The sequence below is a fragment of the Megalobrama amblycephala genome, linkage group LG6 (genome assembly GCF_018812025.1).
Source record: "Megalobrama amblycephala isolate DHTTF-2021 linkage group LG6, ASM1881202v1, whole genome shotgun sequence".
NCBI lineage: Eukaryota > Metazoa > Chordata > Actinopteri > Cypriniformes > Xenocyprididae > Megalobrama > Megalobrama amblycephala.
The window spans coordinates 13,775,789-13,802,525 of record NC_063049.1 but is presented as its reverse complement, the minus strand read 5'-3'; the positions used below and the strand labels follow the sequence as shown (position 1 = coordinate 13,802,525).

The following is a 26,737-nucleotide window of genomic DNA, read 5'->3' as shown; positions in this document are numbered from 1 at the left end:
TTCAACCTAAACTGCGTAGGAGAATGACAGGGTAGAGAAGAAAATGTTGAATAAAGTCGTTATTTTTGTTTTGTTTTTGTGCACAAAAAGTATTCTCGTCACTTCATAACATTAAGGTTGAACCACTGTAGTCTTGTTGACTATTTTAATGATGTCTTTAGTATCTTTCTGGACCTTAAATGTCATAATTTCGTTGCTTTCTATGGGAGATAGGAAACCTCTTGGATTTCATCAAAAATCTTAAATGTGCCCTATAACTTCTTTTTAAAAGAAGTAATATAAATCTAAGGTGTCCCCTGAATGTGTCTGTGAAGTTTCAGCTCAAAATACCCCATAGATTTTTTTTTTAATTAATTTTTTTAACTTTTAATTTTGGGACATCATTAAATATGCACCGATATATAGGTTGCGGCACCTTTTAATTCTCGTGCTCCCCCTCCCCCGGAGCTCGCGCTTGCCTTGAACAGCATAAACGCAGTTTACACAGCTAATATAACCCTCAAAATGGATTTTTACAAAGTGTTCGTCATGCATGCTGCTTGCATGCATCGGATTATGTGAGTATTGTATACTGTTATATTGTTTACTTCTGATTTTGAATGAGTTTGAGGCTATGCTGCGTGGCTAAAGCTAACATTACACACTGTTGGAGAGATTTATAAAGAATGAAGTTGTGTTTATGAATTATACAGACTACAAGTGTTTAAAAATGAAAATAGCGACGGCTCTTGTCTCCGTGAATACAGTAATAAACGATGGTAACTTTAACCACATTTAACAGTACATTAACAACATGCTAACGAAACATTTAGAAAGACAATTTACAAATATCACTAAATATATCATGTTATCATGGATCATGTCAGTTATTATCGCTCCATCTGCCATTTTTCGCTGTTGTTCTTGCTTGCTTACCTAGTCTGATGATTCAGCTGTGCACATCCAGACGTTCTGCCCTTGTCTAATGGCTTGATCATGGGCTGGCATATGCAAATATTGGGGGCGTACACCCCGACTGTTACGTAACAGTCTGTGTTTTTTATTTTGCAATCTCCTGTTCTTCTGAGTTCTTTTAAACAAATGAGATTTATATAAGGAGGAAACCATGGAGTTTGAAACTCAGTGTATGTCTTTTCCATGTACTGAACTCTTGTTATTCAACTATGCCAATATAAATATTTAATTCTAGGGCACCTTTCATTTGTGTTTTGAAGATGAACAAAGGTCTTACGGATGTGATATGATGGTGAGTAAATAATGACAATTTCAGTTTTGGATGAACTAACCCTTTACTTCTTCAGACAATGAATGTGCTCACCATAACCACCATAGTATGATGCATCATTGGAGAAACTAACCAACTAGTCACGACTGTTTCCTGAAACCATAGTAACATATTCTCACATCTGTCGTTTGAACCACATTGGTTCAGCAATATAGGACTGTCTTTATGACGTAACGTGCAGCTGGTGGAGTAATAACTTCTGCTGATTAATCGATTCATGATCGGAATTAATGTTATATTATAGTTATACACAAACACAAACGACAGAATTAAAGCCATTCATTTTTAAGCGGTTCTAAGAAACTGAATTGTTAAGGACTGGTTATATTTCCACATTTGAGCTTGGTTTTGGCAAACCATTCTTGGCCCAGAGTTCTTAGCATGGCTGGCTAACCATGTAGTGATGTCGCCACTCAGGATTGGCCACTTGTCCGTTGCCTGGCTGCCAAGTTCTCTGTAGCTGGCCAAGCTCGCTATTTGAATGAAGTAGACACACGTTTAATAAAACTTAAAAGAAATATCTGACTATCCTCCATAATGCGGTTGCTATTTAGATCACATACTGTTTGTAAACTTTTGCTTTACCAAGGCAACGACTGACACATTTATATTACATTCCAAAGAGCTCTGTTATCAGCCCCACAGTGGGAAATGAAACCGTATCTATAACGTCTGGGCCGGATCAGCACACAAGAACGGTTTGGCCCGACAGTGGAAAGGTGGCTTCTAACCACAGCTTGAGAGCTCTAGTTCTAACCACTTAAGTTTGCAATGCTGTCTGCGAATGTTTGTTGGAACTATGGTTTCGGGAAAAGCCAAATCATTCAACTTTGTTGGTAATGACAGAACTTGCAACCAGGGTTGGCTAACAATGATTTTGAGAAATGCACCCCAGGCATGTTAATTTTCATTGTATCTAGTAACAAAATGACTTGTATGACAAGACTAGAACAAATTCATTCAAACTATTTTTTTGTTGTTGTTGTTGGAGACTTAATATGAGGCCCTGTTTCCCTGTGGTATTAAGATGTGTTTTGGTTGATCAGATATGAGTGGATGTGGGAGACACCCATTTCCACCTGGTATTTTGATCCATCTCTTTTGTCCACTTTCAACCACTTCTCTCCTGATTTCTTCGAGGGGAGGGTCTATGGGCGGGTAAATGAATGTTTTTTTTTTTCAGATCTTTCGATCTAATGGACAAAATAAGCTCGTGCAATTCACATTTGAAGCAACATGGAGATGACGGAAAAACATACGGAGAGCATCAGCTTTCCTTTCTGCTCTGACAGCCGCAACACCACGCCGAACGCTGCAAGTGCATGTTAGAAATCAGGAATGCTGAGAGAACATTGTGCTTGGTACATTTTTTTGTCTTTAAACCAAATTTGCGATTTTAGCTGACAAAGTTTAAATCTCATCTGGCTAGCGCGCTTCCCATAATGTTTACACATCAGGTCAGTAGGTGGTCTTTTGCGGCTGTTCGACCACTTGAGCGTTTCCACTACGAAAGCAATCCGGTCGAAAGCGTTTTCGACTACCTCTGGAAGTGGTCGAAAGTGGACAAGCTCGAAACGTTTTGCACCCCATTTACACCTGTATTTAGCGACGTCTACTTGTGATCCGATCGACCAAAACATGCATCTTAATAGCAGGTGGAAACAGGGCCTCATTGTCTCAACAACAACACCAAACAAAACAGATTTAATTTAAAAGACAAAATTTAATTGCACAGAAAAATTCCTCAATTTAATTCAGTTCTTTGTATTTTTTGAGTGTAATAGTTTCAGCTCACTTGACGTAAATCCTTCATTGGTGTTAGAAACAATCCTTGCACTTGATTAACTTCTGAAAAGCCCTTTTGAAATCCTCATTAAAGATGGTGTAAATCAGGGGGTTGATGAGAGAGTTCAGATATCCCAGCCAAGTCAGAAAGTTGGTCATTTCAAGAGAGCGGGCACAGGACGTACAGACATTGACAATCACCTCATGGATGAAGAACGGCAGCCAGCAGATGACAAAAGCCCCTAGAATGAGTCCGAGAGTGGTGGCGGCCTTCTTTTCACGCGTACTCGAGATGCGATGCCGCCTGACAGACCGCAGTCTGCGAGACTGAGACTTTGGGCTTTTCGTGGCAATGCGCACTCTGTCGCCTTCGGTGGACGGTTCAGACACCGATTTCTCCGGAGGGCTCAGGGTGTCCGGGGTCGTCGGCTCCCTGTCGCTGCATTTGGGAAGCATTTGTCCATTCATCTCTGGCTTGAGGCAACTAGCCCCTCTCCTTTGGTAAAGAGTCTTTGCTGCTCGGTAGATCTTGTAGTAAAGAATGAGAATGAGTGTTAGCGGGATGTAAAAAGCCCCAAATGTGGAGTAAATCGTAAAGACGATGTCGTGCTTAATGATGCAGTCATTTTCCTCGTCTTGTTGTCTCCACAGCATTGGCGGCAGAGAGACGACTATAGCGAGGAGCCACACCACGCTGATCATGATGGCGGCCCGTAGAGACGTCCTCTTTCTCGAGTACTCCACGGCGTCCGTGATGGAGCGGTAACGGTCTACAGCGATGGCTGCCAGGTGCAGAATGGAGCACGTGCAGCAGGTTATGTCCACGCTTAACCAGATGTTGCACATGATTTGACCCATGACCCACGTCTCCTTTACTATGTAGACGATGCTGAAAGGCATGACTAAAACGGCCACCAAGAGGTCTGTCACGGCTAAAGAGCAGATGAGATAGTTTGCGGGATGGTGCAGCTTGCGTGTGACGATGATGGCCGTGATGACCAAGCAGTTCATCGCCGTGGTCAGTACGGCCAGAAGCGAAAGCGTGAGGGAGAGAAGAATCATGCCACATGTGGTTTTGCTGGGCCCATCTGCAGGGCTAGATCCATACGTGTGGTTTGTATCCATGCCTAGGACAGAATACAGGCAGAATCACTCAGACAGAACAAAACATCTGCTGATGAGTTCACATGGGGCCGGTTGCACCAGCTGTGTGTATGCTAGCTTAGTTCTAGCATAAATGAGTGCTAACTTACTACTAAATATTACACTTAGCTGAAACATTTTCCAATGTATAAACTAAATATTTCAGGTCTCCAACCTGGAATAAATTGGATTACATCAATGAGTTTATGTTTTACCTGATAGATTTTAATTCTTTTGACTTAGAGTCTTTTCACACCTGGCTCGTTTGGAGGATTTGTTTTGGAACCTGGTGCGTTTTCTCCTTTAATTTGGTTAGTTTAGGCATATATGAACACGGATCCGCACCAAAACAATCGCTCCGAGATCACCTGAAGGAGGTGGTCTCGGCCTGACTGAAAACCGTTGAGGCGAGAAAACAATCCAACTTAACGGACCAACGAACCAAGCTGCATCATAATTCATAATGGGAAATGTGTTATGTAAAAAACTGAAGTGTCTGATTCTGTGAGTTAGCACGATAGTTATCGAAGTTAAAAACTAAAGAGCGCCTATTGATCTTTACACAAAATGTAATTGCTTTACTTCGTGCATTGCATGAATGCTGTCCTGACGAAGCCTTGATTCCCACTCTAACTGCAATATAATTAAATATCATTTATCAGTCAGAGCAGGAATGACGGCTTCATTCATTTAAGTGTTTGCATCTATTCGGACAAGCAATAAAGCCACAATAAGCTTGCAGAGCGAACTTGTCAATCTATCTTGATGGATGACGTAAAGTAAACTCTGACCAATAAGAGGACAGCTTTACTCACACTTGCATAAACATATTTTGGTACACTTTAAAATGTTGCCTTGTGAAAGCGAACTGAACCAAGAAGAAAATGCAAATTAAGTCCCTGTTTCTGAACAAAGCAATCGATCTACAGGTCTGAAAACGCCCTTACACAGCTGTTAAAAAGTTTGAGGTTCATTTTTTTTAATGTTTTTAAAAGAAGTTTCTTATGCCAAAGCTGCTTTTATTTGATTAAAAAACAGTAAAGATAGTGATATTGTGAAATATTATTACAAATTAAAATAACTGTTTTCTATTTGAATTTATTCCTGTGTGATCAAAGCTACATTTTCAGCATCATTGCTCCAGTCTTAAGTGACACACAATATCCTTTAGAAATCATTCTAATATGCTGATTTGCAAACATTTATTATTGTTACTAATTTTGAAAACAATTGTTGCTTAATATTTTTGCGGAAACAGTGATACATCTTTTTCAGGATTCTCTGATGTGTAGGAAGTTCAAATTAACCTTTATTTGAAATGGAAATCTTTTGTAGCAAGTCAAGTCATATTCATTTATATAGCACTTTATACAATACAGATTGTTTCAAAGCAGTTTCAACAGTAATAAACAGGAAAATAAGTGTTCATGTTGCTTCGTTTATGAAACAACTTCAATTTCAGATAGTGTCGACAACAGTGTAATTATTCAATTATTCAATTTAGTTCAATGTTAATTAAAAATTCAGTTCAATAACAGTGTCACTGTTGCAAATGTTGTTGTAACAATGTAAATGTATTTACTGTCAATTCTGATCGATTTAAGGCATCCTTGCTGAATAAAATTATTAATTTCTTTCCAAAAGACAAAAAACAAACAAAAAAAAAACTGATGACCCCAAACTTTTGTAAGGTAGTATATAAGGTGAAGTTGAAATTTGCTGTACACTCGTTTTTACACTGGGCAAATTATAAAAATGTATTTAAAAAAAAATAATATTAAAGGTGCTAAAGAGGATGTTTTGTTTTATACATTTTTGCAATATTACTTGAAACTGTCTTTACTAACTGATAAAAGACTATTTATTAGGTGCACTGAAAGGAATAATATTAATATACATCATCTGTGCACGAGGTAGGGCCTTAAAAACATCAGCCAATCGTTTACACGATCATCGCGTAAACGATTGGCCCTCTGGCTTGTCAATCACTGCCGTGACGTTCCTTGTGAGAGACGAGCGCGGCTGTGCGCTCCAGTAACTTTCCACTCTCCACAGGCGCCGCATGCAATGTTTTTGTCAGGAGACAGGAGTAACAACTGCAGATTATGAGTTACCTGCGGTGAGTCCGACATAATGAATCCACTAACACGACACAGCGAATGCCGGTGGTAAACACTCGTGTTCCAATACTCGTGCACGAGTTTTGGGAGGCGTTCCCGCGAAATGAGCTGTGAAGGAGGGGGGTTGTTCTTACGCATGCGCTCATTTCAAAAACACACTAACAGTCTTTGGTTTCTCAGTCGACGAAAAGATCCTCTTTAGCACCTTTAATTTATTACTAATATAATATAACACTGTGTAAAAGTAGATTGTATTAGTATTTATTCCCTGACTAGATACCATTTTTAAATATTTTTTATTTACATATTTGATGATTGATTTATGTTGATAATAAATTATTAGATTGTATTTGTGTTTTAGAGAGTTTTTTTTAGATTATGTGATCATTTGTGTAATATATAAAATGTAAATTTTTATCTGTTAACAAAGTAACATTTAAACAAACTGTAACAAGATAAACTGACATGCACTGCATTTGAAAGCTACTTCTGTTAAAGGGATAGTTCACCCAAAAATGAAATTTCTGTCATTATTTACTCACCCTCATGTCGTTCCAAACCCGCAAGACCTTCATTCATCTTCAGAACACAAATTAAGGTATTTTTGATGAAATCTGAGAGGTTTTTTATCTCCCATAGAAAGCAATGAAATTACCACATCCAAAGTCCAGAAAAGTAGTAAAGTCATTGTTAAAATAGTCAACAAGACTACAGTGGTTCAACCTTAATGTTATGAAGTGACGAGAATACTTTTTGTGCGCAAAAACAAAACAAAAATAACTTTATTCAACAATTTCTTCTCTTCCCTGTGCTGTTTACATTGCATAGACAGTGCAGCACTTCCGGGTGTTACGTCAGAATGCCGACTCTGTATTGACCGGCTCCTGCGTCAGCATCACACGCATGCGTCGTGTTGCTCACGTGAACTACGTCGGCCAATATTGAGCCGGCGTTCGGACGTAAACTCGGAAGTGGTGCACTGCGTCAACTGCGTAGGAGACTGACAGGGTAGACAAGAAATTGTTTTTTTCGCAGAAAAAGTATTCTCGTCGCTTCATAACATTAAGGTTGAACCACTGTAGTCACGCTAACTATTTTAACGATGTCTTAACTACTTCTCCTGACCTTAAATGTGGTAATTTCATTGCTTTCTAAGGGAGATTAAAAAAACCTCTCGGATTTCAACACAAATATCTTTGTGTTCTAAAGATGAATGAAGGTCTTACAGGTGTGGAACGACATTAGGGTGAGTAATTAATGACAGAACTTTCATTTTTGGGTGAACTAACCCTTTAACAGTGGATTCAAAAGCCTCTTATTGGATCAATGAAGGAAGATTTCGTTATGCGACTACACATTACTTTACAGCTTTACAACCGTCTAGATAAAACTTGCCTCATGATTATGAACTAATGGGGCAACTAAATGAACTAGTACAGAGTTGGTTTCAAACTGTTTGAAATGCATTGATGTAGCAACACTAAGGTCTGCTTCACACACCTTATTTTAAAATATATTTTGTTATAAGTTGTAAGCTTGCAATCAAATGCATTGAGGGGTAGATAGCATGAAATGAAAAAAGACAACATCTTTCTTTTGCATTGTGTTCGCTCTGCATGCAATCACAAACAAATGACTTTTAATGACTCACCAGCTCACTTTGAATCATTTTAACAAACGTCTGACTCACTTATGTCATCAGAAATGAATTGAGAACTGTTAAAGTGCTATGCGAGTCATATAACAAGAAACATTTAATCTAGTGGACATTTCCTGATTGTGGCCTCTTGCGTTCATTCCCCCCTACCGTGGGGAATACTACCGCATTCACTCGGTTTGCTCTACTGAAATATCACTGTTCACCGTTCATACCTGTAGTAATGCTGCTTATTCATCTGATGGCTTCTGTCTATGTGCATTAAAGGAGCTGCACGTCATCACAGCATTGTGTTCAGAGATCTTGACCATGGTTGTACATGCCAGCATTTGCCACAAAGCATCTGAAAAGGATGAAGATCAAAAAGAGTTGATGTCAAATAGAAGTTTGTCAGATTGTCCTTGCAGAGCAGGGGAGGGAATAGGCTGTGACTGCCGCTGAGACCATTGATAAAAGATGGATATAATTTTCTCTAAAAGCAGATCTGAAACGCTCTCTTTTAAAAGGAAATTGGGCTAGAGAAAAAAGCCATATAGCCCAGACAAAAGAATTTGACCTGCCAGCTCATTTTCATTATAGATATTAGATATTTATGTGTCCCTTGAACCTGTGTTGGGTTTGACGTCTTTTGCACATTCTGATATATACAATAGTATAAAAGAGAGAGAGTGAGTAATAAAATCATTTTACTAAAGCATACTTCATTACATGTTCACAGTGTGTCTGCCTGTGTATTAGCACTGGCTGTGAGAATATGGTTGTCATAGAGACTCACGGGGACAGGCTTTCTGAGAGAAAGGCCAAAGCTATAGAACAAAAATTGATTTTAAACACTCTACAAGCTCTTTCTCTGTCAGCGCAATGATGACAGTCTAGTAGGTCGTATAGTATAAAATGTATCCACCTTTTTCTTACACACCATGACGCTTTGTGCGAATTATGGGAGTAACTTCCGTTAAACTGTAACGCAAAAATAAGCATTTTCAAAAACTGGGTACAATGAGATGACATTATTCCACTCAACCTTCAACCATCAAACATTAAAAGGACATTTAAAAGTGTAAAAGCATTAACAAATTTATACAGTAGACCATGAATAACCCCAATAGCTTGATTTATTTCCCAGCAATATTAGGGACGTGCACTGTAATATATGTCTGTATTATGAAACATATATACATTGCCTTAATCAAAAATGTTCATTAACTGGAACATTGAGTCAAAGTGCTTTCTGTCATTGTGACAGACAATAAATATTACACTGTGTGCAGAATTTTTAGGCAAGTTGATTTTCTGATCATATTTTTTTTCCAAGCACATTTTACCAATTCCAATCCACATCAATCTTAATAACTACTATTAATATTGTTTTTAATCATTTATAAGTGATATATAATTGTTCATGAAGGCTGGAAATGAAAAATGCCTTTGGCAAAATGAGCCAAAAAAGAGATTTAACTCAGACTGAAAAGTCAAAAATTATTAAATACTCATGAGAAGGACACAATACTAATGCAATACTAGAAATTGCAAAGTTAAAGCATGACCAATGGACAGCAAAATGCTCATTGGGTCAGCGGGGTCATACAAAACAGGTGGAAAAGAAAAGACACATGTTAACTGCAAAATAATTAAGAATTAAGGTGAAGAATTAAGTGTGAAACCATCAGGAACCCTTTAGTCTCCAGCGCCACCATATCCCAGAACTGCAACCTACCTGGAGTCTCCAGAAGTGCAAGATGTCAGGATCTCAGAGACTTAGGTTAGCTAAAGAATCCTAAAAAATGACCCGCACTTGATAAGAATCACAAGCTGAAGTGTTATAAAATACATGAAGACTGGGTTTTTATAGGCCTTATAGACAGACAGCTTGAGAGTGACTCCTGAAGGACCAGCTCCACATCCTCTTGTACCACTGTTTGAAGAATTTATCTTCCAGAATCTGGCAGTAAGGGGTGGGAGTTCACTTTTAGTCCATCTCTTATCCTGAAATGTCCATCTCTTATCCTGAAATGTCCGTCTTGCAGAGATTGACTAAAAATGATCTTCCAAAACGTAGTTATTAAGATTGATGTGGATTGGAATTGGTAAAATGTGCTTGGAAGAAAAATATGATCAGAAAATCAACTTGCCTAATAATTCTGCACACAGTGTAAATTTACCTGTTTTAGAAACATTCCAGTAAACACTACTAACAGACATAAGTGATAAAAGAAATTACATTTATAGTATTCGTGTAAAAACAAACCTAGAAAGAGACATGAGGATTTGGGGGGAAAAAACGTGAGATTCTTAGTGCATTCCAGTGAATTATTCATGGGATATATCGTAAAGTTTGGAGAGCAGACCACAAATGCGCAGTATATTTTGTCTTTTTTCATATACTGTTAAAGCGGAATACAAAGGGGGAAAAAAAGAGAAAATAATCAGGAGGAAAAGAACGCAGTGACTGAAATTAACTCTTGCTAAAGATATTCTTGTCGTACCACGTCACATTAAAATACCAAGCATTACGTTATTCTCTTGACGTCTAAAAAGATAACATAAAGAAAATTAAACAGCTCATTTAGTCAAACTGATGGATAAGAATTACTAGCGCATCCCTATGATTTGAAATATGTTTCAGTGTTTTTGAGTGGAACTTCACCAAACCAGAAGTGCCTCCCATAATCTAAAACAGGTTCGTTCGTTAGGAAAAAGGTAGATAAATTATTCATTCATTCACCAGCCACTTTATTAGTTACACCTGTTCAACTGCTCGTTAACGCAAATGTCTAAATCAGCCAATCACATGGCAGAAACTCAATGCAGTTAGGCATGTAGACATGAGCTGCGTTCCACTCCAGTTTTAGACACGCACTCGCGAACTTCCCTAAACACTTCCCCTTGGGGGAATCCCTGCCGCCATTTTGAAGTGCGTTCCACTTCGTGAAGTGGACGAGGGAAGTTTACATGGACAGACCCTCGCTCCCTCGATTTTAACCGAGGAGTCTACTTCACATGTGCACTTCAGGCAGCTCCATAACCCACAATGCAACACGATTATGACGTCACCACATATCGCGTTTAATTTACCCCACCACAAACAATTCTATGATATATGAATTATTTTTTTAAACATTTAAAACACACATATATACATATAGAATGCTGTATTAAACAAATTTGTAAGGGGAAAAAATAAATAATAAATCAGCTCGGATCCATTGTGGATTCCAAGTGATCAAGGGCTTAGGACGTTCCAGTTCAGCCCATTGCAAAGGTTCCGCCAGAAGTGGGCACTCATGCAACGTAAGCAATGACGTACATCCGAGTCAACGAGACCGAGGGAAGTTAGCGAGGGAAGGGCATTTAAAAACCGAACTGGAACGCAGCCATGGTCAAGATGATCCACTGAAGTTCAAACTGAGATTCAGAATGGGGAAGAAAGTTGACTTAAAAGGGACCTATTATGCAAAATTAGTTTGAACATAATGTGTGTCCAACAGTGTGTAAACAACCACCCTATAATGGTAAAAATCCACCCACTCCTTTTTTTAAAAATCCCCATAAATTAGAAAGTGTCTCAAAATGAGATGCTGATATCCTTGCTAGAGCAGCAAGTGGTGTAATATCTCAGCTACGAACACATTATAACTGTTCTGTTGTTGGCTGTAATAATGAAAAATCTCCATAAACTCCCAGCATCTGAGCCACTGAGGACACAGTAGATTAATTTTTAAGAAGGGAATGAGCCCAAGAAAATAGGTAAATTCGTGTATAGCTATGCAAAACATTTTACACCAGACTGTTCTGCAAACCTTTTTTTTTTAAAAGTTGATTCTCAAAGATGGATAAACTCTTTGTTATCCAACTGCATATCCAGAACACATAAGTATCTCACATTTTCTATCCTCTTTTTGAGCCTCTTTTGATGGGCATGCCGCATTCAAGACATGGAAGTTAATGACCACTACTATGACTGGGTAACAGTTAGCTGACGAATAATAACTTGCGGTGTTTTGTGTAAATGGATCTATGAATAAATACGTACCGTTTTTGTAACACTGTCGTTCATCATTCATCCTTTCCGATAAAGTGAAAAATGTATATACATTATCATTTGCATTGTCGTTTTTGAATAACATGAAACTTGTTGTAATGTGTTACTGATGACAAAACAGATGTTGTTGCTCACTGGAGTTTTTATTCAGGATTATAGCGACTGGCTTAGATCAATCGGATAATAATCCAAGGCAGGGGAGGGAAGGGGGACCGGGAGCAGTAGCTCATTTGCATTTAAAGATACACACATGTAAATAGCATGTTTTTGCTCCCACCCAAATAGGGGCATTTAGAAAATTGTGAAATTTCACAGACAAATTCTGGAGACTTATATTATATTTTGTGAAAAGGGGCATAATAGGTCCACTTTAAGTGACTTTTAACATGGCATGGTTGTTGGTGCCAGACGGGCTGGTCTGTGTATTTCAGAAACTGCTGATCTACTGGGATTTTCATGCACAATCATCTCTAGGGTTTACAGAGAATGCTCAGAAAAATAATTTTTTTCAGTGAGCAGCAGTTCTGTGGGCGAAAATGCCTTGTTGAGGTCAGAAGAGAATGGCCAGACTGGTTCGAGCTGATAGAAATGCAACAGTAACTCAAATAACCACTCTGCAGAAGAGCATCTCTGAACTGAGTGAACTCACAACACATCAAACCTTGAAGCAGATGGGCTACAGCAGCAGAAGATCACACCGGTGACACTCCTGTCAGCTAAGAACAGGAAACTGAGGCTACAATTCACACCAAAATTGAACAATATAAGATTGGGAAAATGTTGGCTGGTCTGATGAGTCTTGATTTCTGCTGCGAGATTCATGTGGTAGGGGCAGAATTTTGGCATAAGCAACATGAAAGCATGGATCCATCCTGCCTTGTATCAACAGTTCAGTCTGCCGATGAGGTGTGGGGGATATTTTCACTTCAACTTCACTTTCATGTTCATCAAACCATTCTCTCACAAGTTGCTGTGTGTACTGGTGCATTATCATGCTGATACACAGCACCCCCTTCAGGGTTCAATGTTTGAACCATTAGGTGCACATGGTCCTCCAGAATGGTTCGGTAGTCCTTGGCAGTGACGCGGCTATTAAGCACAGTAGGGAATGCCATGATATCCAAACCAAGCCCAAATCATCACTGATCCACCTCTGTTCTTCACTCTGGGCAGAAACAGTCCGGGTGTTAAACCTCTTTGGGGCTTCTTCACACCGTAACTCCCACGGATGTGAGAAAGACAGTCAAGATGGACTTATCAGAGAACCATACATGTTTCACATTGTCCACAGCCCAAGATTTGCACCGTTGGCACCAATGAAACCGACATTAGGCATTGGCACGAGTGACCAAAGGTTTGGCTAGAGCAGCCCAACCATGAATATTGACCCTGTGGAGCTCCCGACAAACAGATTTGGTGGAAACAGGAAAGTCAAGGTGCGCATTTAATTCTGCAGCCGGGTTAGTACCTGGACATCCCTTTCAGACAGCTTCCTCTTGCGTCGACAATTGCTCCTGTTGGATGTGGTTCGTTCTGCGTGATATGCTGACATTACCCTGGATATACTGTGGCTCTCGATACACCACAAAGACTTGCTGACCTGGTCACAGACGTGCACTAATATTTTGTCCTCTTTTGAACTCTGATATGTCTCCCATTATGTTGTGTGGATTGCAATATTTTATGTACAGCTGTGATATTGCTCTGATAATTCAAACTTCACACTTTTTTTTTTTTTAATTGTCCTAAATAAATAATTTAGATTAAAATAAAAAATGTGATAAAAAAGTAATTCCAATTTAAATCCAAAGTAAATAAATAAACATTTTGATTAATTTAAATAAAAATTACATTAAAATTAAATAAACATAAATAATACATTTAACAGTACATCACTATAGTAAAAATAATATATAATAATGAAACTTTATAGAAACAAATTTTAGATGTACACTACCGTTCAAAAGTTTGGGATCGGTAAGATTTTTAATATTTTTAAAAGAAGTTTTGTCTGCTCACCAAGATTGCATTTATTTAATTAAAAATACAGTAAAAACAGTAATATTGTGAAATATTATTACAATTTAAAATAACTGTTTTCTATTGGAATATAATATAAAATGTAATTTATTTCTGTGATCAAAGCTGAATTTTCGGGATCATTTCTTCAGTCTTCAGTGTCACATGATCCTTCAGATATCATTTTAATATGATGATTTGCTGCTCAAGAAACATTTATTATTATCAATGTTAAAAACAGTTTTTTTTCAGGATTCCTTGATGAATAGAAAGTTCAAAAGAACAGCATTTATCTGAAATACAAAGCTTCTGTAGCATTATAAACTACCGTTCAAAAGTTTGGGGTCAGTAAGAATTTTTATTTTTATTTTTTTGAGAAGAATTAAAAGAAATTAATATTTTTTTTCAGCAAGGATGCATTAAATCGATCAAAAGTGACAGTAAAGACATTTATAATGTTACAAAAGATTAGATTTCAAATAAATGCTCTTTCTTTTGAACTTTCTATTCATCAAAGAATCCTGAAAAAAAAATATCATCTGTACAAAATAAATGTTTCTTGAGCAGCAGATCATCATATTAGAATGATTTCTGAAGGATCATGTGACACTGAAGACTGGAGTAATGATGCTGAAAATTCAGCTTTGACATTACAAGAATAAATTACATTTTCAAATATTTTCAACAGTTTTTTAAAATTGTAATAATATTTCACAATATTACTGATTTTACTGTATTTTTAATTAAATAAATGCAGCCTTGGTGAGCAGACGAAACTTCTTTTAAAAACATTAAAAATCTTACTGATCCCAAACTTTTGAACGGTAGTGTATATCAATCTTTTTAGTGTATAAATTGGGTGTTTATAAAAGATTGATGGCTTTTAAATTTTAGGATGGGGGTCAAAAATACAAGGATGATCATACAGGTCTGTGGAATCTCAAAGATTGAAAAGCACCAGACATCAGGCTCTCAACAAAAGGATTTTGTTGATTCTACCGGCTAATAGAGTTATTTAACTCAATGACACACTGCCACATTGTTAAATTGCTTATATTGATCAGACGACACTCATGTTCATTTTCACTGATGAGAAAAGTTTGACTGAGTCTTTAAAGACCTCATGGCATCACCAAGCGAGCGACTGTTTCACAGTTCAGGACAGTATTTCCTATTGAAACATGTCATTTCATATCATAGGTAATTATTCAAATAGGTAATTATAGGTAATTATACAAATACAAAGCAAAGATTTGCCTTCATACTGAAGGTCTATATATTTTTGGTTACATTGAGAATTTAATCTATTGCAACTGACTCTTCAAGCATTTTTACCTCATCTGTATGAATGCAAATGTCTGCTTTTGTGCTTCCTAACTTAAGTAGTTAGTTCTCTACAGAACAGACTTGCTTTCACCCCACATGCTCTCTGCTCGCGCTTCTCTAGAGATTCTCTTGGGTATGCAGACATTGTCGGAAAAATACAAAAAGACATAAGAACTTGATTGAAGAATATTGCAATATTAATGTAGCGGAACTTCCTGAAAATAACTTTTACATTTTGAATTTGATTCCTGAAATCAACTGATGCACTGTAAAAACTCCTGTTAAATATATGCAAAAACTGACAGCTGTGGTTGCCAAATATTCCCTTAAAAAAGTACAGTGACAGTGTTTCATGTATTACGGCATGGCATTTCAGTGTTCGTATAATGTTAACACAAACTAAAGTCTGTTTTGTACTTTTATATGGATTGGTAACAATCATAATAATACAGGTGGTAAAACAAAAGTTCATTATAATATTTTCCATGACTAATAAAATGTATAAACAGCAACAATTTCACCCACACAAACACGAAACGCTATCAGAGTGTCTTTTATGGGCTGCCGAGTGTAAACTGACTACTTCATTTCATGAACTGCGTGAGCCAAAATGCAGTTACACAAAATAAACAAAATGACAGAAGCCAGATGCAAGTCATTCAACTCATTTCATGGACGAAATGTGTATCTCATTCACAAAATGAGCATTTTTACCATGCTGAATCATTTATTGTGCTGTTAAATCTAATAGATTTTTACTGCCGCAGTTTTTACAGCTTAGATTTCTAATTCAGTTATCATACTTGATGCACCAGCTCACAAACATTTAGCGCTTTTAATATTGAGAGCAAAGTTCTTAGAAACATCATCTCCTGAGGCATTTTTTTTTCAATAAACACTGTTCAGTGGCCTTGTCATGATTATTCAGAAGATGTACTGGAGAGATATTCATTGAGGAGCACTTGTTAATTGCTATGAAACAAGTGCACAAATCATTAGATAAGAGAGGATGCCAATTAAAAAGCATTTGATTAGTTAGAATCACACATGAGTATGAATAATAAAAAACAAAAAAGATTAACAAAGACTTTGTCTCAAATAATGTAATAGGACAATGTGAACAAGAATGTAATGAATTTAAATCTAACAGACATTGGCACATCGGACTTGAAACTTTTGAAGGTTCTTTGAAGGTACACTGTAAAAAAAATCCACGTAAAATGTAGCTACGGTAATTTACGGCCAGAAAAAAAATACAGTAGCAACATTTTAGGTTTTACGTGACAGCACTTAATTTACTGTCTATTTTACAGTTCAAAACCATATAATATAAAGGATTATACTGTAATAATTATGGTTCATAACTGTTTATGTACCTTTGTAATACACTGACAACCACCAAACTCAGTGGTGATGAGAGTCACATGATGAATCAACGTTCATCACAAGCAGCTTTTCCACAAGCTGAGAAGGACAATACTAATAAATAGAAGGTGCACACAGTGTCATTCACACACACACCAAACACCATCATCGTAACAACTGATTAGAAAATTATGGTAGAATTAGGGTATTTTACTGTAAAATTACATTAAATGTATCATTAGATCTATTACAGTTATTCACCGTATACTGTCCAGAAACTTTTTTTTTTATTAAATATTACCAATGCAATTTTTTTCTATCATATTTATCAGCTTTTTAAATTCAAACTATTTTCTACAATATATGTCATTCAGTGTTTTTATTGTTAAAGGGTTAGTTCCCCCAAAAATGGAAATTATGTCATTAATGACCCTCATGTCGTTCCAAACCTGTAAGACCTCCGTTCATCTTCGGAACACAGTTTAAGATATTTTAGATTTAGTCCGAGAGCTTTCTGTCCCTCCATTGAAAATGTGTGTACGGTAGACTGTCCATGTCCAGAAAGGTAATAAAAACATCATCAAAGTAGTCCATGTGACATCAGTGGGTTAGTTAGAAGTTTCTGAAGCATCGAAAATCTATTTTGCTGCAAAAATAACAAAAACTACGACTTTATTCAGCATTGTCTTCTCCTCCGGGTCTGTTGTATATCTGCTTTCACTCCACAGTGACGATGCTTTTTCTTCTTCTTTCCTGTTTTACGGCGGTTGGCATCCAGCTTATTGGTGCATTACCGCCCCCCCTTATGCTCCGGACAGTGACGCAATTAGGACATCTGCGACATGCACACCTACGCACCATTTTAAAAAATATAGCAATACCAACCCACACAGCAGGAGACTCCTAGGCGGATCCGCATTGAAGTCGCCAAACCGGCGTGACTGTCACATTCATTTTGGCACCGACCAGAGGATCAGCTCTGCCTCCGGGTGGCGCCGTAAATTCTACTGTCAATCAGCGGATCCTGAGCGGACCCATGTCGGATCCGTGGACACGCACGCGTCTTTACTGTAACGGTTGTATCAATTTGCGGGTCCCAAACGGACCCGTCGCGGAGGTAAGGTTTTAATCGCGGATGCAGCGCGGAGCCACGGCAGGTCCGTGTTCCCCCTTCATTGCAGATCTGTCACTGCGCGCAAGTAGACGCCAATACGGGTCCGTTCGCGGATACGGTCTGGAAGCCGTGTTACCTCCGCGGCCGATCCGCCACGGGGAGTTCTTTTGCTGTGTGGGAAAATACAAACAATGTAGAATGGCTTGAATACAGCGTGCGTCTCCCTCAGACTGTAAACAAAGCTCAGGCGCACGTCATCAGCATCACTGTCCGGAGCAGAAGGGGGCGGTAATGCACCAATAAGCTGTATGCCAACCGCCGTAAAACAGGAAAGAAGAAGAAGAAGCAGCATCACTGTGGAGTGAAAGCGGATATACAACAGACCCGGAGGAGAAGACAATGCTGAATAAAGTCGTAGTTTTTGTTATTTTTGCAGCAAAATAGATTTTCGATGCTTCAGAAACTTCTAACTAACCCACTGATGTCACATGGACTACTTTGATGATGTTTTTATTACCTTTCTGGACATGGACAGTCTACCGTACACACATTTTCAATGGAGGGACAGAAAGCTCTCGGACTAAATCTAAAATATCTGAAACTGTGTTCTGAAGATAAACGGTCTTACGGGTTTGGAACGACATGAGGGTGAGTCATTAATGACATAATTTTCATTTTTGGGTGAACTAACCCTTTAAGGTGCCCCTATTTTGGATTTTTGAAAATTACCTTTCATGTAGTGTGTAACATAGTAACATAAAACAAGTGAATGAAAATGCAAATGCAAATGCAAAGTTTTAAATCTGAAAGTGCACCGTATATAAAGTTGTTGTCTCTCAAAAGTAGAAGTCGACTCTGAGTCAATTAAACGAGTCTTTGTACATGAATCCCAAGCCGCTTTGTTGTGACGTCACAACGAAACATTAGCATATTGCCCGCCCACTTATTGCGCAGCAGACGCCAGGGAAAATTCAATTTTTCAACAATACCACAGCAGTACAATCTTTTGATGTGTTCCCGTCATTTTACTGACGACTGCTTCTAAAACCTCAAAGAGTTTAACGCAGGATTCACAGCGCTGAACGTATGTTTACAACATACAAAACAAACTGTTTTTTTTCCTCTGCGTTTTTATTATCACAGTAGTATGGAGCTCTATCTGTATTGTAATAGGATGTTAAGATGCTAGTCTGAGCTAACTAGTTGAAGTACCTATTCTATCTGTAAATGGTAAACTCTCATTGTAATGTCAAACAATGATATAGCTATTTTTCTTTGTTAATAGTTATGATGAAAAAGTATGTACACATCTGGCCTAAATGTTTATCTTATGTTAGAGGTTTTCAGCTTCGCTTGGCATTCTGATACCGTTCCCACAGGTGCACCTACATAAAGTATAACAGTGACGCCGCTATCACGTCTTACACATAATGCAAACTAACGTGACACTTACCATAGTGAAATGTCCTACTCAAGTCTTGATTGCGAATCAGTTTCTGGTTGATTGACTACTTCAGACGTTTCATCATCGGACTCAGGCTCACATTGATACAGTAAAATCGATGCTATCTTTTCTGTCCATACATTGTATACAATGTCTTGCGAATTGATAGCTGTCATTCAGTTATAGCAATGCACAGTAGACCAATCACAAAGGATTGGGCCATCTGACCAATCAGAGCAGTGTAGGCTTACGTAAAGGAGGGGTTTAGAGAGACTGATTCTTTGAAATGCTTTTAATGAACTGTTTACGAACTGAGGTACAATTAAATGTATATTATGAGAAAACAAAAGTGTTTTTTGACCTTGCATGCATGTAAACCTGTTGTAGGAGACTCCCAAAACAATATTAGGAACCTTAAAAAAGGCATAATAGAGGCACTTTAACTAAAACTAAAACTATGAACACTTGATCAATACTTATTTTTGTTGTTGTAATAAAGCAGAAATAAAATTTTAATATTGGATGAAAAACTTAAAGCTTAAAAAACATACACAAAAATCACAAATGCTGTATTGGCAACTAACTGAAATAAATGAGTTAAAGTGCTAAAATTACTAAAAGTAAACTAAAATAAAAATAAATGAAAGTGATATGACAAAAATGACAAAAACATAACAAAATTACTAAAACTTAAACTAAAATGAAAATGAAACTATCATTAAATACTATAAATAATAAACACTGATGCCATTGCATTAGATTACAGCCTATCAAACTAAATGTAATTTACAGTATTTCAAATAACAACACGATCACATGAGAATGCGTATCAATAGTACGAGTTTGTAATCTCGTAGAATATATACAGTACAGTCCAAAAGTTTGGAACCACTAAGATTTTTAATGTTTTTAAAAGAAGTTTCGTCTGCTCACCAAGGCTACATTTATTTAATTAAAAATACAGTAAAAAACAGTAATATTGTGAAATATTATTACAATTTAAAATAACTGTGTACTATTTAAATATATTTGACAAAGTAATTTATTCCAGTGATGCAAAGCTGAATTTTCAGCATCGTTACTCCAGTCTTCAGTGTCACATGATCCTTCAGAAATCATTCTAATATGCTGATTTGCTGCTCAATAAACATTTATGATTATTTTCAATGTTGAAAACAGTTGTGTACTTTTTTTTTCAGGATTCCTTGATGAATAGAAAGTTCAAAAGAACAGCATTTATCTGAAATACAAAGCTTCTGTAGCATTATACACTACCGTTCAAAAGTTTGGGGTCAGTAAGAATTTTTATTTTTATTTTTTATAACTTTGTTGTGGGAGATAAAGTAGCATGACCTTTATTAAAAAGATAATTCTGTCATTATTTAGTCAAATCTGTATTTTTTTTTCTGTGGAAGAGAAATGCTGAATAATGTACTCACCTCTCATTTCCATATAACGCAATTGAATGAGAATCTAATAAAGTATCATAAACAGTCTATACGACTCATGTACTATAAATAACACTGTATAATACTTCTGAAGTCATATGATAGATTTCTGTGAGGAACAGACCAAAATGTAGCTCTCTGTAACGAGGCGGGACTCAGGCAGAGATCCATTTGCAAGCTTTATTCCAAAAGTAAGCGTGGTTGTACAGGCAGGGTCTAAGCGGGGCAAACAGGAACAGCAAGGGCTAGGCAGAATCGTGGTCAGGATACAGGCAGTAGATCAGGGCAGGCAGATATCGTTCACAGTCCAGATAACAATAAACAGTCCAAAGGCAGAAGGCAGAGAATCATAAACAGGAAACAGGCAGGATACAAACACTCGGAATTGCTACACAGGGTAAACAAGACTTCGCCATGAGGTGGTGTGTGAGTGAGTCTTAAATAGTCCAGGTAAAGAGCTTCAGGAGTATGTGGCAATAGGTGATTGGTGGAGTGAGTGCATGTGATAGGCAGGGGAGGATTATGGGAAATGGAGTGAACAGGAACACGACACTCTCTTTCGCACCTCTACTTTTAACATTACTCCCGATTTACTCCCGAATTCTTTGAACATGGGGACAGGAAAGGTGTCAGTCAATAAAAAAAAAATAAAAACCTAACCTAATAAACATTTATGATTATTTTCAATGTTGAAAACAGTTGTGTACTTTTTTTTTCAGGATTCCTTGATGAATAGAAAGTTCAAAAGAACAGCATTTATCTGAAATACAAAGCTTCTGTAGCATTATACACTACCGTTCAAAAGTTTGGGGTCAGTAAGAATTTTTATTTTTATTTTTTGAAAAGAAATTAAAGAAATGAATACTTTTATTCAGCAAGGATGCATTAAATCAATCAAAAGTGGCAGTAAAGACATTTATAATGTTACAAAAGATTAGATTTCAGATAAACACTGTTCTTTTGAACTTTCTATTCATCAAATAATCCTGAAAAAAAATATTGTACACAAATATTTTTTACAATTGTACACATTAAATGTTTCTTGAGCAGATGATCAGCATATTAGAATGATTTCTGAAGGATCATGTGACACTGAAGACTGGAGTAACAATGCTGAAAATTCAGCTTTGCATCACAGGAATAAATTACTTTGTGAAATATATTCAAATAGAAAACAGTTATTTTAAATTGTAATAATATTTCACAATATTACAGTTTTTTACTGTATTTTTAATTAAATAAATGTAGCCTTGGTGAGCAGATGAAACTTCTTTTAAAAACATTAAAAATCTTAGTGGTTCCAAACTTTTGGACTGTACTGTACGCAAAATGAGTTTTGGCGTGCTTATGGTACGCGGTTTTTCGCGTGCATATGATACGCACTTTATGGCATGTATATGATACGCTCTTGGGTAGGGTGGGGGAGGGGGAGTGGGGGTTTCGTACGTATAGTACGCCATAAAGTGCGTATCATATGCACGCGAAAAACTGCGTACCATAAGCACGCCAAAACACATTTTGGCGTATATATTCTACGAGATTACAAACTCCTACTATTGATACGCATTTTCGTGTGATCGGGCTCTCAAATAAAGACATCACAAGCAAAACATTTCACTAAGAGTTAGTTGAGTTTTAAATTATACATCAGTAGATATACTGTTCAAAATGAAGATAAAAGTAGGCTATTGTGAAAGCTTCTGGTAGTCAGATATTAGTGGATCATGTCCATAGTTAATGTGATGAGGAGAAATGACTTCATACATCCTCTAAAAATTACATCGACAGCAGCTGAATAAATGCAAAAAAAAAAAAAATTGCTACTATTCTACAAGAAATGCAGAAAAAAAAATATGCGCAGTCTATTGTTAAAATATTTGCAGCTGGCTTTGTATCAAACACTGTAACTGTCACTTGGTTGAAAAAAATGATAAATAGCAACAGAAGACTTAAGACTTAAATTGAAAAGCATGCTTATCATATCTGCTTCAATGATAAACACCTCATAAAACAGCTGGCGATACCCACAGGCAAATCAGTCTAGTATTATTCTGAGTGATTCAGCAAAGCAGTACTTTTATACAACATACGTCAATATTTGATATGAACTGTATAAACTCTAAACTCTAAAGATGTTAAACTATGAATGAAACTCACTATGCACGACGCACCTGTCGACGTCTAGGCAATCCAGAAAGAGCTCTAATTGCATTTTGAGTGAGGAGCCTCTCAGCACTGGGTTTCAAAATGACATGCTTGATGAGAGTGCTTAATACATACTTCCTCTTCACAGCAGGTACTAATGAAAAAGATAACAGGGCCACTTGGCTTGATATAACAAATGATGTCATCAGAGCCAGGGCGATATCGAATCTGACAGAACTGAGAATAATTATACTTACCTAAAGTGTATGAATGACGAGTGAGAAAATAGGGGTGTATATGAGAATGATGAACTAAGAAACTGATAAAGAAGATTTGAAAGCTGGGACGCCATCAACTGCATGCTTCATTTCTGCTTTCAATTACAAGCTACATTCTGCATATCTTGCTATATGACAAGCATGGCAAAAATCAGCAGTCATGATGATAACTGAATGTGTCATCTATTCGGATGAAATGGGAATTATGCCACTGACACTGTTCTACAAGCATAGAGATCCAGCCGTTTCAAGGACAAATACTGTATGAAGCAGCACAAATATGAAGAACCCTGAGCATTGTACTGTTGCTATATAATTTTCTCCACCACTTGAGGGGAACAAAATGCTACTTCACAACATGCACTTTCTTTCTTGAATAACTTTGTTGTGGGAGATAAAGTAGCATGACCTTTATTAAAAAGATAATTCTGTCATTATTTAGTCAAATCTGTATTTTTTTTTCTGTGGAAGAGAAATGCTGAATAATGTACTCACCTCTCATTTCCATATAACGCAATTGAATGAGAATCTAATAAAGTATCATAAACAGTCTATACGACTCATGTACTATAAATAACACTGTATAATACTTCTGAAGTCATATGATAGATTTCTGTGAGGAACAGACCAAAATGTAGCTCTCTGTAACGAGGCGGGACTCAGGCAGAGATCCATTTGCAAGCTTCATTCCAAAAGTAAGCGTGGTTGTACAGGCAGGGTCTAAGCGGGGCAAACAGGAACAGCAAGGGCTAGGCAGAATCGTGGTCAGGATACAGGCAGTAGATCAGGGCAGGCAGATATCGTTCACAGTCCAGATAACAATAAACAGTCCAAAGGCAGAAGGCAGAGAATCATAAACAGGAAACAGGCAGGATACAAACACTCGGAATTGCTACACAGGGTAAACAAGACTTCGCCATGAGGTGGTGTGTGAGTGAGTCTTAAATAGTCCAGGTAAAGAGCTTCAGGAGTATGTGGCAATAGGTGATTGGTGGAGTGAGTGCATGTGATAAGCAAGGGAGGATTATGGGAAATGGAGTGAACAGGAACACGACACTCTCTTTCGCACCTCTACTTTTAACATTACTCCCGATTTACTCCCGAATTCTTTGAACATGGGGACAGGAAAGGTGTCAGTCAATAAAAAAAAATAAAAAAAAATTGAAAAATTGAAAAATTAACTTAGACATTTTGTTGTAAATTTAAAAGTAATCCGTTACTTTACTTGTTTCTTGAAAAAAGTAATCAAGTAATGATTACGTAACTCAAGTTACTTGTAATACCCCCAACACTGGTCATTACACCGCTGATGTCAAATCTCATTTGTTGCATATCAAGGTACCGTATTTGGCTGTATGTGGAAAGCCAAGTTATTTCATGAGTATTCATTTGTAATTTATGTAAAAAGTGGTTCTACCATGCATACACGCATTATGTTTGTATAGACACTAAAATGCAGAATATTGGCATATTTACAGCTTCTAAAAAGTAAATCATTTACATATGAACAACTTTTCAGACTTACAAATGTTTATGAATAGTTATTTAATATATGAATATTTAATCCATGGAATTAATCAGTTAATTATATTGTATTTATAATCTTTGAGATTATGTTTTCAGTGGCATTTATTTAATGCAGCTGGCTCATTTACTTAATTTGAAATTATAGCATTTCATTCTGTTCCATGTGATGTACGGTGCAAACTCGTTTCAAAGGATTACATAATTTTATACAAGACTACTGTCACAGTCATGTCATGTTTAGTTTCATTGTCTTTTTCTTTTTAATTTCTAGTCATGGCCTGTGCTTGAAATCGCTCCTTATGCCCCCATTCACTATATCCCTACATTACTCCACTAATAGTCTACTTAAAAGAGTGAATGAAAACGAGTGAGCGAATCCGGACACTTAGTGTGTTGGAAGCGCTGCCACTGAAACTGGCAGCTCCAGTAGTAATGAAAAGATTTATATTGCACTCTGTCATGGAAACTATGAATAAACCTTAATTAAATAATGTAATAATCAATTTTTACCTGTATAATATTACACTGTACCCACATTGGACCAAAATTACTAGATGGATGATTCAGCTGCTGTCGCCACTCTCGCAGTGCATTATGGGTATTCTCTAGTTGCTTAGTGTACATCAGTTGTACACTCATTATTGCGGTGCATTGTGGGATTGAATGAGTGCACTCAATAACGTCCACTATGATGGTTTTCTACACAGCTATGGTTTTCTTTGTCACTGTTTTGCCTGTGTTCTAGTTCTTCATTAGTTGCAGTTTCTGATTAGTTACACACCTGTTTCTTGTTATGTTGATCATTCCCTCTGTGTATTTAAGCGAGTTCTGGTTTCCGCATTAATGTTATGTGTAGTGTGTTTGATAAATCTTTGTGTTCATTAAAAGTATACTATTTGTTCATTCTACGTCATGCATTGTCTTTGTTTGGATCATCTACAGATCACTGTGACAACTACACTTTAAAATTCTCTAACCTCTTAATCATCACTTATCGTGTAATATTCATTTTGTTTTCCATGGAACAAAGCAAACTATATGACTATAAAATACACCCTAAACACACCATAAAATGATCCTTTTTATTCTTGCATAATAATCTAAATATTCAGAACCAATATGAATTTAAGTCTTTATTCAACAATCTTCCTCTCCATCCTCAGTGGTGCCTGTATCAAATCCTGTATTCATTAAATATCCAAAATTTGCCACCTCAATAGTTTCAGTGTCATGGGTTGTGAGGTGACAAAACGCATAAAGATGATGAAGGTAAACAGGCTTTAATTGCCTCAATGCTGCAGGCAAGGAGCAAGGAGATGGTGTAGGGACGGCAAAGGGTAGGCACACTGGTTGAGGAAACTGGAGGAGGTTCTGGGAGGAGGACGGCTGACAGGTAGGAGGGAGAACTGAGGAGTCCAAGGCAGTGCTAAAAGTGGTGAGAGCCAGGGAGGAGCCTTGGGCAGGGGCATGATGGATGGTGCCCAGGCCACAGCAAGAATTGTGCTCCATGGTGGCATCGCCAGAGGGAGGAGCCATGGTGGTACGAGTCCTGACGCCACCATGGGGATGACCAGAGGCAATGACGCAAGAGTAGGAACCCAACACATAGCCAAAGGTCTGAGGTGATGAAGCGACATCGACGTGTGTCCAGAGGTCAGAGCTGGAGTGACCGGTGGGCTGTGGCGGAGCCTGAGGGTGGGTTGAGCAGGCTGTAGTCGGAGGAGTGGAGGGCCAAAGTGCAACAGAAGGCCCTCAAGTCCCCAGCGCAGGTGTGCTGAGGTCTGACCGAGGGAGTTCAGCAAGGCCGAATGGCCGACGGTCCATGCTGGAATCGTGGGCGGGAGGAGCGTAGGCGTGGGAGTCAGGGCGACAGGTCAAGGAGGAGCAGAGTCTGCCGAGGTTGTAGGTGGAGTCGTGGGCTCAGGCAGAGATGGTTTCCAGCTGGCCCGAGGTGGATCCACACCACTGAGAGGAGTGGATACAGTGGGACTGGTGGGAAATGGTGACGAGTGGGTGGCAGGAAGGGCTGAGGATGAGAC

The 26,737-nt window shown here is 37.6% G+C and overlaps 1 protein-coding gene across 1 annotated transcript in view; it reads right to left on the bottom strand.

Annotated features, from left to right (window-relative positions):
• Positions 1-1,172: 1,172 nt before the first annotated feature.
• htr1fa (5-hydroxytryptamine (serotonin) receptor 1Fa) overlaps positions 1,173-26,737 on the bottom strand; it is a 31,686-nt gene continuing 6,121 nt past the window's right edge. Inside the window, exons 2-3 of the mRNA XM_048193028.1 lie at positions 8,206-8,333; positions 1,173-4,197 (exon numbers count right to left, since the gene is read on the bottom strand). Coding sequence (XP_048048985.1) covers positions 3,104-4,195 — 1,092 coding nt within the window. The 5' untranslated portion in view covers positions 4,196-4,197; positions 8,206-8,333 and the 3' untranslated portion in view covers positions 1,173-3,103. The remainder of the gene's footprint in view (positions 4,198-8,205; positions 8,334-26,737) is intronic.